Source organism: Malaclemys terrapin, chromosome 14, assembly GCF_027887155.1.
Source record: "Malaclemys terrapin pileata isolate rMalTer1 chromosome 14, rMalTer1.hap1, whole genome shotgun sequence".
Lineage (NCBI taxonomy): Eukaryota > Metazoa > Chordata > Testudines > Emydidae > Malaclemys > Malaclemys terrapin.
The window spans coordinates 24820133-24835951 of NC_071518.1; the positions used below are offsets into that span (position 1 = coordinate 24820133).

The following is a 15819-nucleotide window of genomic DNA, read 5'->3' on the forward strand; positions in this document are numbered from 1 at the left end:
ACAGTTGGGAAGTATAAGAAAGTTAACAATATCAGATAGTTTTGTTTTTTAATTGTGCATTAGTTACTCTCTTCTGGATAGAAGAATTGCCAGGTCAGTTGAAATTGTTCAAAGGACACTCTGTATTTGCAGAGACAAAAATATAAAATTAATGTTACCGGTCTGAGTAGAGTCTTCTTGAGCTCATCCTGTGTTGTAATGGGGAAAGAAAGGGCCAAATCCTCCTCAAAGACCTTCAGGAATGGTTACGGGTAAACTTACAATGTGTTAGAAAGGTTTCACAGAATGTAACTGAGTGCAGAATTTAGTCCTAGCTGTTTCTACTGTGCCACATTTAGACTGTGTAGGAAAATCTTCCCTGAAGTAAACTGTACAAGGTCTTAGGCAGTAAATACACCTCATTCTGCTGACCCAAGTGAATGCCTGAGTAATAACTGAACAGGATTTACATGTCCAAGAGAGATTATCATGCATGATCTCAAAAGATCAAACTAGCCGCTGTAATCTGTCCATCATTCTTGTGAATGACATGCTGATATAAACTATTGATGAATTCTCCATCCTTGACTGGCATTCAGGTTAGGTTTATCTTGTTTATGGTGAAAGGCATTCCTTTTGCACAGATTTGAACTGCTTTCAGAAATAATGTAGCTGTGTCTGTCTTGCAGTGTGCAGTTATCTGTGTTGGACGTACCTTTGGCTGCATGCTGCAACAAACCATCCATTCCTGCTATGCAGAAGAGGCATGAGGCAAAATAGTACAGGTGCAAAGGACAAAAGTCAGAACAGAGCTCTTGCTAGGGAGTGTCTTTTAATTATCTTGTTCCATACTTAAGTAGTGCACCTTTAATGACATGAAGCTTTTCCTTTTACATTTTTATCCTGGTGGGTAATTTTTATGGTAATAAGATAGATGTGGTTTTTTTAAGGTCTGGTATTTTTTATCTAAATCTTTGTGATTAAAACAAATAACTTAGAACAAGATGTCAAAGTACATAGCTGGAACAATGCCTGTGATATCTTAGGCCTTGTCTACACTGCCACTTTACAGTGCTGAAACTTTCTCGCTCCAGGGTGTGAAAAAACACCCCCCCCGAGCGATGCAGGTTTCAGCGCTGTGAAGTGGCAGTGTAGACAGTGCGCCAGTGCTGGGAGCCACGCCCCTCGTGGGGGTGGTTTTTTATAGTGCTGGGAGAGCTCTCTTCCAGCACTGGGGCCACAACTACACAGCCACGTTAAAGTGGTGCCACAGCAGCATTGTAGTGAACACAGACCCATCATGGTCTGGCTCAGTTAAGCCCCAAAGGCCATCCAAAAAAAGAAAAATGGTTGGTTCACATTAAATAGAAAAAGTTTCCATAGCCGCAGTTTAGTGAAGGCTGTTGTCTTACTATTTCCAAGTCCTAATCTGTTTTGAGCCACAACTCATTGTTTAAAAGTAACACATTAGCAGCTAACACTTTTCACCAAGGAGACCCTGGTTCTTTTTTCCGAACTGCTTCTGCTAGTGACAGCTCTTTTAAAACCTGTTTAGTTCACAGGGCAGTGGTTCGGAGTCTATTTACCATTGTGGGCTTCAGCTAGGGTTACCATACGTCCGGATTTTCCCGGACATGTCCGGCTTTTTGGGCTCCAAATCCCCGTCCGGGGGGAAAGCCCAAAAAGCCGGACATGTCCGGGAAAATCGGGGGGGGGGGCCGGCCGGGCCGGGGGCTCGGGGGCTCGGCCGGGGGCTCGGGCGCTCCGGCGGGGCCGGGCCGGGGGCTCGGCCGGGGGCTCGGGGGCCAGGCCGGCGGTGCCAGGCCAGGCCGGGGGCTCGGGGGATGGGCCGGTGGTGCCGGGGGCCGGGCTGGGGCCCGGCGGTGCGGTGCTGGGGGCTGGGCCGGGGACCGCAGTGCTGGGCGGGCCGGGGGTGGTCGGCCAGGGGCCGGGCCCGGGGCCGGCACCCCAGGGCCGGGCCAGCCTGGTTCGCGCCTCCTCCCCCCACACTTCCCCTTACCTGCTTCAGGCTTCCCACGACTCAAATGTTCGCGGGAAGCAGGGGAGGGGGCGGGGGTGGGGCGGGGGTGGGGGCGGGGCCGGGGGCCCGTGGAGTGTCCTCCTTTGGGAGGCACAAAATATGGTAACCCTACCTCAGCCAATACTACCTGTATGGCCCTGAGGATGTCACATGGGCCTCAGCTCTGTGCTAATTGGGCCGCAGGTTGAGAACCATTTGACTAGACCGGGGTGGCAAACTTGTGGCTCTTCAGAAGTTAATATGCGGCTCCTTGTATAGGCACCAACTCCGGGGCTGGAGCTACAGGCACCAACTTTCCAATGTGCTGGGGGGTGCTCACTGCTCAACCCCTGGCTCTGCCACAGGCCCTGCCCCCACACCACCCCTTCCCCTGAGCCTGCTGTGCCCTTGCTTCTCCCACCCCCGAGCCTCCTGCATGCCACGAAACAGCTGATCGGGAGATGTGGGGAGGGAGGGGGAGGTGCTGATTGACAGGGCTGCTGGTGGATGGGAGGCGCTGGGAGCAGGTGGAGGAGCTGATGGGGGGCTGCTGACATATTACTGTGGTTCCTTGACAAATTCTGGCTCCTTCTCAGGCTCAGGTTGGCCACCCCTGGACTAGGGGCTTGATCTTTCAGTTGGGAGCTGAGAGTGACCTGTATCTCACTGGAAACAACACACATCTCACAGGATTAGGCATTGCCTTTCTGTGTCTGTTGTGTTGTGGTATCAGATATCCCTATACAATCTTCTAAGTAACTGAAGCCACTTAAGTATTTTGGTAAATGCTTCTCAAATGATCAGCAGATAGTCAGACTTTAAAAAAATCATAAGTAAGAGGAAATATTAATAATAATAAATAAATTATACACCCCTTCCACCCTTCAGCTTTGTGAGGACTTGAAATGTAGCTCAGCATCAGAAATTTTGAAGATTGAGCTCCTCTCTGATAAAATAAAAACACAGAAAGAGCTGACGTTGGTGTAAGTCTTTCCATTCAAAGATCCCAGGTGCATAAACATATTATGCAACCCATGAAGCAGCTCTAACATACCACGCTGTTGGAAAAAACAGGAAAAGTAGGGGGAAGAAAGAAAGAAAAACTAATACCAGTTTTTGTGTGGCATTCTGATGCACTCTCCCATCCTAGATGGGTTTGATGGCCACACAAAGGGGCATAGGGAGTGTGGACTTCTAATTGTGTGAAACCCAAAGGATCTGTGAGGAATCCTGGCTCCAAGTCTATGGGCCTGGTCTACATGAGACAATTTGGTTGATTAACTAGATTGGTCAGGGTGTGAAAAATCCACACCCTTGAGTGGGATAGTTAAGCTGACCTAAGTCTCCATGTGGACAGCACTAGGGCAATGGAAGCACTCTTACTTCAACTAGCTACCGCCTCTCAAGGAGGTGGAGTACTTACGCGGATGGAAGAATCCCTCCTGTTGGCAAAGGTTGTACCTACACTGAAGCACTATAACTGCGCTGCTGTCGCGTCTTAAGTGTAGACAAACCCATAAAGTTTACTGCTCTGCCCTTCTCTGCTACTATAGCTGACTTTACTTCCAGGGTGCTGGTGACCCTTGGTCTGTGGCTACTAGCCATGGATTTCAGTGGGCTTTGATTCGGCTTTAGCACCCCCTTCAAAGAGATGGGGGAAGGAGAAAGGAGTAGAATCCACACTTTTGTTTAATAGAATTATGGTTTTGGTTATTCTGCTTTGGCTGCCCAAGGCTTACAGGCAGGGCTGTCAATCAGTTAACTGATTGCAGCATGTATCTTTTTTGTATTTCAGACCTCCTGAATAATTCATATCTTTAGACATACAAGGATGGGTCATGACCTGTGGGTGAGACCTCATTTGGAGTACTGTGTGCAGTTCTGGTCTCCCATGTTTAAAAAAGATGAACTCAAACTGGAACGGGTGCAGAGAAGGGCGACTAAGATGATCAGAGGAATGGAAAACCTGTCGTATGAAAGGAGACTAGAGGAGCTTGGGTTGTTTAGTCTAACAAAGCGAAGGCTGAGGGGGGATATGATTGCTATCTTCAAATATATCAGAGGGGTTAATGGAAGGGAGGGAGAGGAATTATTCCAGCTTAGTACTAATGTGGACATGAGAACGAATGGATATAAACTGGCCGGGGGGAAGTTCAGGCTTGAAATTAGACGAGGGTTTCTGACCGTCAGAGGGGTGAAATATTGGAACGGCCTTCCGAGGGAAACGGTGGGGGCGACGGACCTGTCTGGTTTTAAGATTAAGTTGGATAAGTTTATGGAGGGAATGGTTTAATGGTAAAACATAGTAGCCAAGGAAAACCAAGCAATGGTACGTGAATAGCATAATGGCCAACAAGGGTCAGGCTAGAGACTCTTGCCTATATGCTCGGGGTCTTACTGATCGCCATATTTGGGGTCGGGAAGGAATTTTCCTCCAGGGTAGATTGGCTGAGCCTCTGGAGGTTTTTCGCCTTCCTCCGCAGCATGGGGCAGGGATCACTAGCAGGAGGGTCTCAGCCGATTGAAGTCACTAAAACACAGGATTGGGGACTTCAACGGCAGAGTCCAGGGAAGGGTCTTGCGGCCTGCATGATGCAGGGGGTCAGACCAGATGATCATAATGGTCCCTTCTGACCTTAAAGTCTATGAGTCTATGAGTCTTAGTCAGGTAAAATTCTCCATTGACTTAAGTGAGGAATTTTCCCAGAGTGAAGCTTGTATGATCAGACTCTGTCTCTCTAAATTCATATATGTAATCTTCTTAGAAAGAAGACAGTTAATCTGGAAATATTTTTAAAAATTCTTCTACTCATTAATTCTTCACAAAAGATGAAGCAAAAGCTTCTGAGCTGCTTTTTAACTTCAGCTCCTGTGTCTAGTGATGTTGCCATGGAATAGTTATTTGCCTTTAGTTATGTTTCCTTAGGGAAGAAAAGGAAGTGTTTTTGTGTTCTTGTTTCTCTTGTTGTTGGGCATTAGCATTCACCTACTGTACAGCACTAGCTCTGTGGGTGCTGCTGAAATGTTGTCATTAATTCCTCCTGGTGTTACACATCTGGCATTGTGCCTAAATGCAGCAGTGTGTGGAAGTGCAGACTTCAGTGACAAACTAGCTATATAAATCAACATTCAAAAATAGGGTTTATATAAATACAATCACAAACAGTGCACAGGATTTTAAATCAACCTGACCTTTTCGTTTAGAGGTTTTGTGACTGAGAAATGTGTACGAAGTACATTTGCTTTAACAAAAGGCTTTCCCCTTTTATTTAAGCTGATGTCAAGACCTTAAGCAAAATCACTTTGAGATGTCAACATGTAGAATGAATTCTTGTATGTGTTATAAAAAAAATCTGGAATTTTCACTTTACTAGTTTAATAAAAGACTGTTTCCCCCAAACATGACTATCTGTCTCTATTTCCACTGTGATGAGCAAAGCTATGCAGGCTTTCTAAGCTTGCAGGATTGAGCACTGCTCCTGGGTCTTTCAAGAAAGAGTAGAATTCAGCTTTCTGTTATCACTGCATTATTCTAACCAGTTTAAAATCTTGATTATTAGCATACAAGTGTGACAGCCTGACCTAAATGGAGAAGTGGCTGGGAGAGTCACAACCTGTGTGATAGAAATTGGATTTTTTTTAAAGCCCTACACAAAATTATTTCAAACCTGAGATTTTTAAATTAATTTATGATCTGTTTGATTTTTACATAGACCTCCTGTATTGTCAGTGTAGCTTGTGGAGTTCCATTCACAATCAGTAGTAAATGTTAAGGACTAGAGAAGATTAATAAAAAGCCTGCATAGATTCTGCTCCCTCTGGTAAGGGCAAAACAAACAGAATGCCTTTGCTCTACCAGATTAATTTATTTTCCATCACAACAGGAAAAATAAAAATGATCTGGCTTCACCCTCAGGCCCTGACCTACTCCATTGGCTTATTAAACATATAGCAGACCCAAACAGCAAGTGCTATTGGATATGAACCCTCTCTTCACTCTAACTAGAAGTTTCACTACCATGTTTAAGGCCTTGGCTACACTGGCGCTGTACAGCGCTGCAACTTGCTGCGCTCAGGGGTGTGAAACCCCCCCCCCCCGAGCGCAGCGCTGTAAAGCCCCAGTGTAATCAGCGCCTGCAGTGCTACACGCTCGCTCGCAGCGCTGCAAGCTATTCCCCTGGGAGAGGTGGAGGACTTGCAGCGCTGCGAGCGCTGGCGCGACTACACTCGTGCTTCGCAGCACTACCGCGGCAGCGCTGTGAATTCTCAAGTGTAGCCAAAAGAGACCTGGCCAAAGAGACCTGGCATTTATTTATTTTTCATTTTATTTCTAATAATTTCTTTTACCCTGCTAAATGTTTTCACGAGTCTTTCTTCTCCCCACAAATCAGTCTTTGAACCATCTTTTCAGGTACTAATCCAGCAGTAACTGAGACTATCCAGTAAACAGTTGGCAGCCTCAACATTAGGGATGTATTAAGGGTGTTTAATGAAGTGAGGGAAGCTAACATATTGATTAAATAGAATTGCATGCTTTACCACCTTGAAAGTAATGTCATTAGATTCGAGGGAGAATTGGCCATTACCTCAGAAAGGACAATATCCAGTGGTTATGATTTAATTGTCACCTAGTTTGCATTTAGAATGAAGCATAATGTAGTTTCACACCTCCTTGGGACTTAACCTTCTTAGAGGTTCAGGCTGGTGGCTGGCTTTGCCAATAGACCTGAAAGAAGGTTCATGCTTTGGATTGTTGTAGTTTCCACAGTCTAGTGCTGTAGAAATTGAATACAAGTGTTTATACAAATTGTCTGCTCTTTCTTTTTGACTTGTTCAGATGAGCCTGGTAGCACAGAACATGGACATAGTATGCTCCTAAAATAAAAAAGCACTTGCATAATTTATGGTATAACTATTTCTCCATAATACAATTCCAGACATTACCTGCCAAAGAATTGATTAATTTATTCTAATCTTACTATATTCATGTTAGGTTAAGGGGAGACACACACTTGCGTCTCAGCTTCCTTTCTTTAAGAAAGCAAAACATTTTAATAGGAAGTAACCCTGGGAGCTCTGACATATGTGGGGCTCACCTGCTCTTTATCTGACATCTCGGCTGGGAAGGTGATTTTGTTTTCTGAAACCAGAATTTTAGCACAGTGCTTTTAAACACTGACAAAAACCTGAAAAGCTGTGGTGCCAATCACATGCTTCAACTGTTGCACCTCCAGTCTCCCTCCCCAAATAACTAAGCGGGAAGGGTGTACGATGATGGGGTTTAGGGCCCATGAGTGCAGTCCATGACTTTTTAGCATGTATATTTTGATCTGTCTTCAACTCCTTCCAGCTCAGATTAATGGAGATGGGCATAGGGGACTGGTGTTGTGCAGGTGCCCCGGTCTGGTCAGAATAAGGGTACAATCTAATGCTTTGGACTTAAAGCAACCATCAGAACCTGTGTTTTTGAGTCAGGGGAGTGGAAGTGCAGAGAGCCTGCATGTTGCTCATTATCTAACTGCTGGCAGCATTGTCAGTCTCAACTATTCAAAATTTGTCAGATCCCAAAAATACAAGAATGGTTTAAAAATGATGAATATTATAAAAATGTTTTATTTTTTAAATTAGCTTTAGGTTTTCAGACTCTTTGAAGGAGAAGCTGCCTACCTTCAAATTGTACATGAGCATTTAAGATTCAAATTCAACCAGAAAAACCATACACAAGAATGTGGGCCTTTTTGGTAACCTTTCCATGGGGAAATACACTAACCCTCTCCTAGCCCTAGAGGAGGGGGAGCTGTCATTCTATCCCTTTCCTCCTCCCTTGTCACGGTCATGTCTCTCTCCCTTTCTCACCTACTCTTCTGCTACACTTAATTCTTCTTCTATATTCCCCCACAGTGTCTTGTCCCTAGTCCATCCTCTGCATTCACCGGCCATGTTTTTCCTCCTTTTCCAGTATACTACCCCTCATATTCCTCTTTGCGTCCCGTGTTCCCCTCTGAGACTTTCTGGCTTGTTGCGGGGTAGAAATTGAAGCTATTTTCTGTCCTTTTAACAACTGACCCAGCTAGCACACAACAGTTCTAAAGTTCAGGTAAAATCAGAGAGGATTGCTTCTAAAATGTGACCCAATTGAAGTGGTTTTCAGAAACAACCCTTTTGGGCCAGACTGTGAGATTTGAGGAACTGAGGTCAAGTAACCTGGGCTGTAACAGTAGAGGTGGCAGAGGGAAATTCCATGTGTCTACAATCTAATCTCTTCAAATTGGAGCAGGTCTCCAGCCCCTCTGAGTGGGTGTTCTTAGGGGATGGGGGACAATGCTTGCTGCTCCCTTCTCCATTTGCACCAGAAGTGCCGTGCAAAGGGGTTGGAACAGAAAAGAGAATCTGGCCTCATGCATTTATGTATCTACTATACCCAATACCCAGCAACAGCTCCTAGACACAACCACCCTTACAGTTATGGAAGAGCAGCAGGTGTCTGTGTGTGGGGCAGCTACCAGCCAAAACCCAGTGACTTTTAACATTTATCTTGCAGTGTGAATGTGCTATGTACCTGTTTGTTGGTTTGTCGCAGCACTTTTCTCTCCCTGGTCAGATCTGACTCATAAACAACATGCATTTCTTTGATTAAAACCCACTGGTAGAAATAGCACCTTGATAATACAAAGACTTGAGGTCTTCACTTTGTTTGTCTCTAGGCTTGACTCTATAGGATCAAATAGGCTTATAGAAATTAAGCTGTTTTATTTGTTGTATTTTGGATTATCAACAATGGCTTTTGTTGGAGAACAGATTTAGTTAAGCTGATTCTGCAAAATGGAGTGTAGCAAAAAAAACTGAATGAAAATAGCCTTTCACTTTCATGGCTACACTCGTCTCAGATTGGAGACAAAATACATAGTGTACTGGAGTCCATTTTTATCAGCATTTATCCTCTACACAGGGACGGTTAGGAGGAGAGAAAAGATCATCACAAAAGCAAAAACTTTGCAGATATCACTCTTTGCATCACACAGCTAGTTCACGAAGTGATAACACAAACAATCACATTCAAAGCGGGAATAGACAGATGCTGAAATAGATTTTTTTATAGAGAAATGTATATAGTATTAACATGTAAATTATTTAACTGCTCCAATTGGTTACAGTTAGAATAGTCTTTAACATTTCTCAGTGTAACTTGTGTACGTTTGGCTTTGTTAGCGATTGGAACCTTTCATTTGGTGAAAGGAGCAAGCACTGGGGTGATACATGGATTTGTGTTGAAACCAGGTGAGAGTAAGTGGCTTTGTCTGAATTTTGGCATGAGTATATTTGAATCTGAAAAGCAGAGTTGAAAATAGAAGAGGATTAAAGTTGAATAAAATGTTCGCATGAGCCCTTCTGAATTGAAGTCTCTCAATTTCACACTGCTCTAGTCCCAACTTCATTCTGGCTTTTCAGGCACCAGTGACAAGTACTACTTGGACATTGTTGGTGGAGCATATAGGCAGTAGAGCGGCATATAGGGGGAGAGTGGCTCAGGGCTGCGTGCGTGGGCACGTAAAGTTTAGCTAAATAGGAAAGTTGAGTAATCCACCCATGCGATGATGTATGATTTATTAAAAGTGTCTTTTCCCTATGTCCCTGCTGATACATAGTGACTTTCCTAACTGTGCAAAGACCTAACAGATGGATTTGGTGGGGTTTTCAGTACATAAAAATGTGAATTTTAGCACGGGTGTTCTCAAAGAAAATTTGTTAGCTCTTCTGTCACTTCCTTTTAATCGAGTGTGTTGAATGTATACTGCTCCTCCTTTGTCCTTAGTACACAGTATGAAGATTATGTTCTTAAGCAAGAAAATGTCATTTTTCTTGTATAAATTAAGATTCCTGTGATCCCTGAAATGCTACAGCATTTCAGAGTCCATCTCTGTGTCAAATTTGAGTTAACCCTGTGGCAGTTCAGTGTCATGATGAATCATAGCTATATGCAACTCTAGATAACCCCCTGTACCCCTTCCAGGAGTCCTGGATTGTTCCTCTCATATTTTGATTAAAGGGTAAAAAAATTGTAGGGCCAGTTAACAAGAAGTAAATCATGCAGCAGACAGCATTTTGATGTTTAAGCTATCTCAGTATCAAGTTATAGATCGGGGTGGCCAAATTGTGGCTCATGGAGCCCCCCGCCCACACCACCTCCATTCTCCACCTACCAGGCTTGGGACCTCTGCCTTGCAGCAGGGTGGGGCTTTTGCCCAGCAGGTGCCTCATGCGGGGCAGAAGGCCCAAGCTCTGGCAGGTGTACCCTAGCTCTTGAACTTCTGAAGATTGTTGTGTGCAGCTCAAAGGGTCAGTAAGTTTGGCCACCCCTGGAACAGATGGCAGTATCACAAGTACCACTGCTGAGTAAATGTTGGTGTTTTAGTGATGAATGTCTGGGGAAACAATCATATCTAGCCAAATTCTGACCCTGTCTACACCCATGTACTGAGAACAAATCAAAATACTGCAGAAATGAGTGGATAGGAGAAAGGGTGGGAACAGTGCTATGTGATCCTTTAATTTGTAAGCACGCAGCAGGTTGTGTTTTTTGATTAAAGCCAAAAAAGACTTACCAACTCTGGGTCTAAAATCCTAACCCAAGATGCTGGCTTTTCTTTTCAAATGGCTGTTCTCAGCATTCTGATGGATACCCACTTAGCATTTCTCTTTGGGGCTAGTGTTTTGTTTTATGGGAAATGGAATTCAGGCTGAGCTAATTACTGTTATTTTCTTAAGACAGCTGAAAATCTTATGGATAACATTTCAATGAGTGTCTACACACTTTCATTTACTGTCCATCTATATTAGGTAAACTAAGCCTGATTGCATTGCTTTGATAGAAGTAATATGCGTCAGTCTAACAAATGTTCTGATTCTTGGATTCAGTATCAATTTCAACTTGCTTGTAATAAAGCAAACAGAGAATGAGTGTTCCTAACTTTAAATAAACACCATTGCTATAAGGGGACAGAAATAATAGTTTTGTTTGCCACCATCAAATCATACCTTGTCAGGAAACCAGCGATTAAGTCTCATTTGTTTTAATCTTAAACAGGAAAAATAGTCTGTTTTACACACATTCCCAGCAACTGATATGTCCTTGCAGTGCAGAAACCTCCCGTAACTAAATTAAATTTCATTGCAGTCTGCAGTCAGAACAAAAAAAAAAAAAAAATGTTGTCTTTATGTACATTTCTTAATACAGGATATGTCCAGTAACTGAGAACTGTAAGGTCACATTTAGTGAAACAGTAACAGTTCCTGTGTAAACAAAAAAACCCAAACAAAATAAATCCAAACAAATCAGGGAGTAAAAAGGCTACTGTATGTCATTAAGTATTCTTTACAAGTTACAATGTACACACCAATCACTGACTGTTATTCAATGCTGCTAATGGGGACACTGAAAGAGGCTTACTGAACAGCTGTTAAATCTTGATTTAATAAACAGTTTGTATTAGTATCAAATTATATCAAAAGTCTAAAAAAATCCATGAGAATTGTTGTTTTACAAATTGTCTTGAGCTGTAAAAAAAACAAGGTCTAAGCTGCACTTAAAAAAAAAATGAAATGTGCATTTTTGCAGCATGGACACAAGTGCTAGAAAAATGTGATAGTCTTAAGTGCTAAAAGGCTCATTCAGTTACTTTCAGATTTTTGTCCTCAACAATTTCATACACCTTAGTTATCACATAGATCTCAAAGTGTAACATGTAGCAGGCTTCATCCTGTACTTTTTGTGCAATTAAGACACCAATTGAGTATCAAGCCTGGATTTCAATGTGGGTTGGGGGGTGCGCTGCATAAGGAATATAGCACTAGGATCACTACAGGAGACAGAAATATATAAAACAGTCAATGGAGTTTTTTTATGCAAGTAATAGAAAAAAACAGAGCCAGAGTTGCATGGCTGTAACACATAGCAGAAATTGGCCCACTCCTATGCTTCTGAAAATCTACATCTTCCTGAAAGAAGCCATTGTGTAAAGTCTGTGTCTAAAAAGACATACTTGAGAATTGGGTTAAATCTTATCCACAAAGGCCATATATTCCCAAAGATACTAAAATGAATATAGCTAAGATAATACTGTTAAAAGGCAATAGACCATTTCACATATTTCTCACAGAATACAGAGACTAAGGAGCCAATAATTAAAGGCAGCAATATAAAAACTAGTCAAGATGCAATAGGTGGATGCAACATAACTCATCTTAATTGGCACTTACCACAGTAACTCTAGCTGCAATTCGATAAATATGATAAGACATCTGTGTCAAAACAGGTGGTGCCTTTAACCATTTTTATTTACTTAAACTAGTTAAAATTGGTCTGAAAACTAACTATTTAACAAAGGAAAAGAAATAATATGAAAGGGAGGGCAGAAAAATAATCTAGTCATTTTCAGATTTAGTTAAGAATATTTTTAACTAATAGTTCCCATGCAAAACCTTCTGTTTTGTTGCTCAACCGAAGTGACAGCTTGTGGGGGATGAGGGCAAAGTCCACAACTGCAACAATTATTGGTTACGAAGAGCTTTCCTTTTTTAAAAAAAAAAAAAAAAATTGGATACAGTAAGCTAAAAAGTGTGTATACCTATACACACTACATAGGGTACATTTTTATATATACACAGTGTGTGTCAGATTCCCACACATACCAATTTCACTTTTAGCAGGAGATTAAAAGTCAATAGATAATGAGCCTTGTGCAGCATCCTCTCGTCCTCTCACATAAATTTCACAAGGAATCTCCTCCATCACTCTGTCTTCTATGACCTGCTCAGGGCAGTCATGGGCCTGTTTAAATGTGTAACTACTTTTCTTGAAGGTGCTATTAAATGTTTTCATCGGCTGAGGTTGTGCAAAATCATTGCGGAAAGGAAGTTCCATGGAACTGAGGTTGGTCCTGCTTTGTTTTATACTGGAAGCTTGAGAGCCACAGTGATGGTCATGAATACATCTCGAAGCAGTAGAAGAACGTCTCATTTTCTGATAGTTATCAAGTTCTTCTGATAAGTCAGCCAAGTCTGTAGAAATCTCTTTATCCCTTAATGAGAACAGTTCATAATGTGGCGGATCAAATACTTCTTGGAAGCCGGTTTTATTAAAAGCAGTTTTGCAGGCCATAACCTTTTTGCGAGGCTGCTTTACTTGCACCAGAATTGAAATTATGAGAAGAACCAAAACTATCCCTGAAGTAATTCCAATGATGGTTCCATGAGTTTTGGTGATTTGTTCAAACAGTCCAGCTTTTTTCTTCTCTGCAAAAAAGAGAAAGGGTTGGCTTTTGAGTCGGTTTAAAATGTCTAATCAGAAATAATTCAGTAAAATTTGAGGTTGGACTTTATATGCAAAGATTTAAGATAATGAAAAGTGTAAATAACAGAGCAGGTCATATGCTGAGGTCATTCATATGGGTACAAATGTCTATTAATTAAGCATTGGCTCCATTAATGGGCACTGCATCCCTGTGAGTGAGAGCAGAATTTGGCCCTGTATGTTTTAAGCATTAGTCCTAACTTGGACAAAACTCACTGATTACAATGGAGTTTCGTCTCATATGGGATGAGCAAGGACTGCAGGACTGAGCCCACTGAACAGCGTGCAATTTCAGGCGAGGACCATGCTCTGCTCTCATAAGTGGTGCTATTTTCCCTGAGATTCACACAAACATTCCAGAGCAGAATATGGCCCATAATTTTGGGGGAAAGAGAAGTTACATTAGAACAACCGTAGAAATGTAATGAATTTATAGATTTGTGGGATTTGCCATATTGAATCAATGCAGTGGTTCATTAAATCCAGTACCCTGCCTTCAGTAGCGACAAACACATGATACTTCAGAGGCTGGTGGGACCCTCCCCTAATCCAACAAACCTATTTAGTTGGGGTATGGGTTACTTCCTGACCCTGTGATAATCAGTTTACATTCTGAAAACTAAAATTTGATTAAACAGCATATCATTTCTTTAGCTTGCATAGCTACAAATGCTCATACATAAAGGGCCCAATCCTACTCCTATTGGTGCCCATGGCAAAACTCATATTGATTTGAATGGAGGAAAAACCAGGCCCCCAAATTATCTTGTCCTTTAAAAACCAACACCACTATTAAAAAAAAATCTAACCATACTATTTATCTTGACTTCACTGGATGGCTTCATGACTGAACTGTACCTACGTATTGCGTTGCAAGTTATTTAATAGTCCACATCATAAGATCAGCTTAAAAAAAAAAAAGTAACTTGATAGCACTTCCTATGAAAGTACACAAGATGGCAGTATTTGATTACAGCAGGTTTCCCACACTTGGAGACAAATTTCTAGCAATTTTTGCTCTGGAAAAAGTATTTGTCCTGGATGACTAAAAGAAACTTGTATGAATGCAACAGAATATTCATTAGAAAACAGTAAAAATATTTACTGCTTTCTGGGTTTTGGGTTTTTTTTTTTTTTTTTTTTTGCTGTGATGCTAAATATTAAGAATTCTGTTCACATCTGAATCCAAAATATAGTGAGTAATTTAGTTCAGCACACAGTAGTTAAACATGCTGGGCAAGATGGTATTGCTTTGTTGCTATATATTTAATAAATAAATCTCACATATTGCAGTGGGTTTGTGAAGCATTCTAGGAAAGGTGTATATTTCAGAAAAGCACCTGTAGTTAAAGCAAACATCTCAGAAAACCATTTCTGATTAGGAATGTGTATAATAATTGCTGTGACACAATACATTTTAGCTTAGTAACTACATTTATATTATTTTCACACTGTAACATAAAGGGGCCTCCTTTAAAAAACAGATTTTTTTCCCACAAAAGCAACAAGGTTTAGGAATAGATGGTAGTGGTACAAATCAGGCAAATACAGAAGCATATACTTAGTAAGTCCAATGTTCTGTGTAAAGTTTAAAGTATGCTGTGTGAAGGGCATGTAATGTTCAATTATAGGGCAGGTACATTCTTCAACCCTGCTCATAGGCCTCCTGGTTTTAAATTAAAAATTTGGAACATCTCCCTGAGTTTAGTAGAATAGCTGTCTTCAGCACATTTGCAGGAAAAGATGTTTTATGACTTTCTTAAATGAAAGGCTAACTGACAATCCTGGATCACCAAGGTTATGCTTTGCACTATATTCACCTTTGCAATGATTTTCATCCCAAGGGTATGCACAGTTTTGAATGCCATTGCAGACTAAAGAATTATTGATGCACATGTTGCTATGGCAAAAGTAAGTGCTGCCTGAACATGGAGCTGCAGGAGAGAAGAAAAAACAAGTTAAGAGCGTAGAGTGCACAAAGTCTGTGAAGAAACCTTATATTTCTCAATATGCATATTCATTCTTTCACTGACTGATCTAAGATTTCACATTACATGAGTTTTCCCCGCATATCCCTTATTAAATAGCTTAGTATACACCCATTTGGGGTTGCTTCTGGATGCACATCAGATACTATGAACAAAACAGTACTGATCAAACTGGTTAGCAAAAAGAGCCATACACTGGCTAGCCACCCAATGCACGTGATGGAAAAAGCTTCTATTGTCTTAAATGCCTATCTTATAGCATTATATTGCATTCTGAATTACTTGTTGATTATTTAGATTGCAGTAGTGCCCAAAATGTGCCACATGCTTTCCAAACTCACAGGAAGTCAGTTTGTTCCCTTATAGGGTGACCAGACAGCAAGTGTGAAAAATCCAGACAGTGGGTGGAGGGTAATAGGAGCTTATATAAGAAAAAGACCCAAAAATTGGGACGGTCCCTATAAAATTGGGACATCTGGTCA

At 41.7% G+C, this 15819-nt stretch overlaps 1 protein-coding gene and 1 long non-coding RNA gene across 3 annotated transcripts in view; one reads left to right on the forward strand and one right to left on the reverse strand.

Moving 5' to 3' along the window:
• LOC128848953 (uncharacterized) overlaps positions 1 to 15819 on the forward strand; it is a 105581-nt gene that overhangs the window by 72795 nt on the left and 16967 nt on the right. The gene's annotated exons all lie outside the window — the stretch shown is intronic.
• Positions 11055 to 15819, reverse strand: part of NETO2 (neuropilin and tolloid like 2) — a 47186-nt gene continuing 42421 nt past the window's right edge. The window contains exons 8-9 of the mRNA XM_054049263.1: positions 15170 to 15283; positions 11055 to 13291 (exon numbers count right to left, since the gene is read on the reverse strand). Of these exons, the coding sequence (XP_053905238.1) occupies positions 12711 to 13291; positions 15170 to 15283 (695 nt within the window). The 3' untranslated portion in view covers positions 11055 to 12710. The remainder of the gene's footprint in view (positions 13292 to 15169; positions 15284 to 15819) is intronic.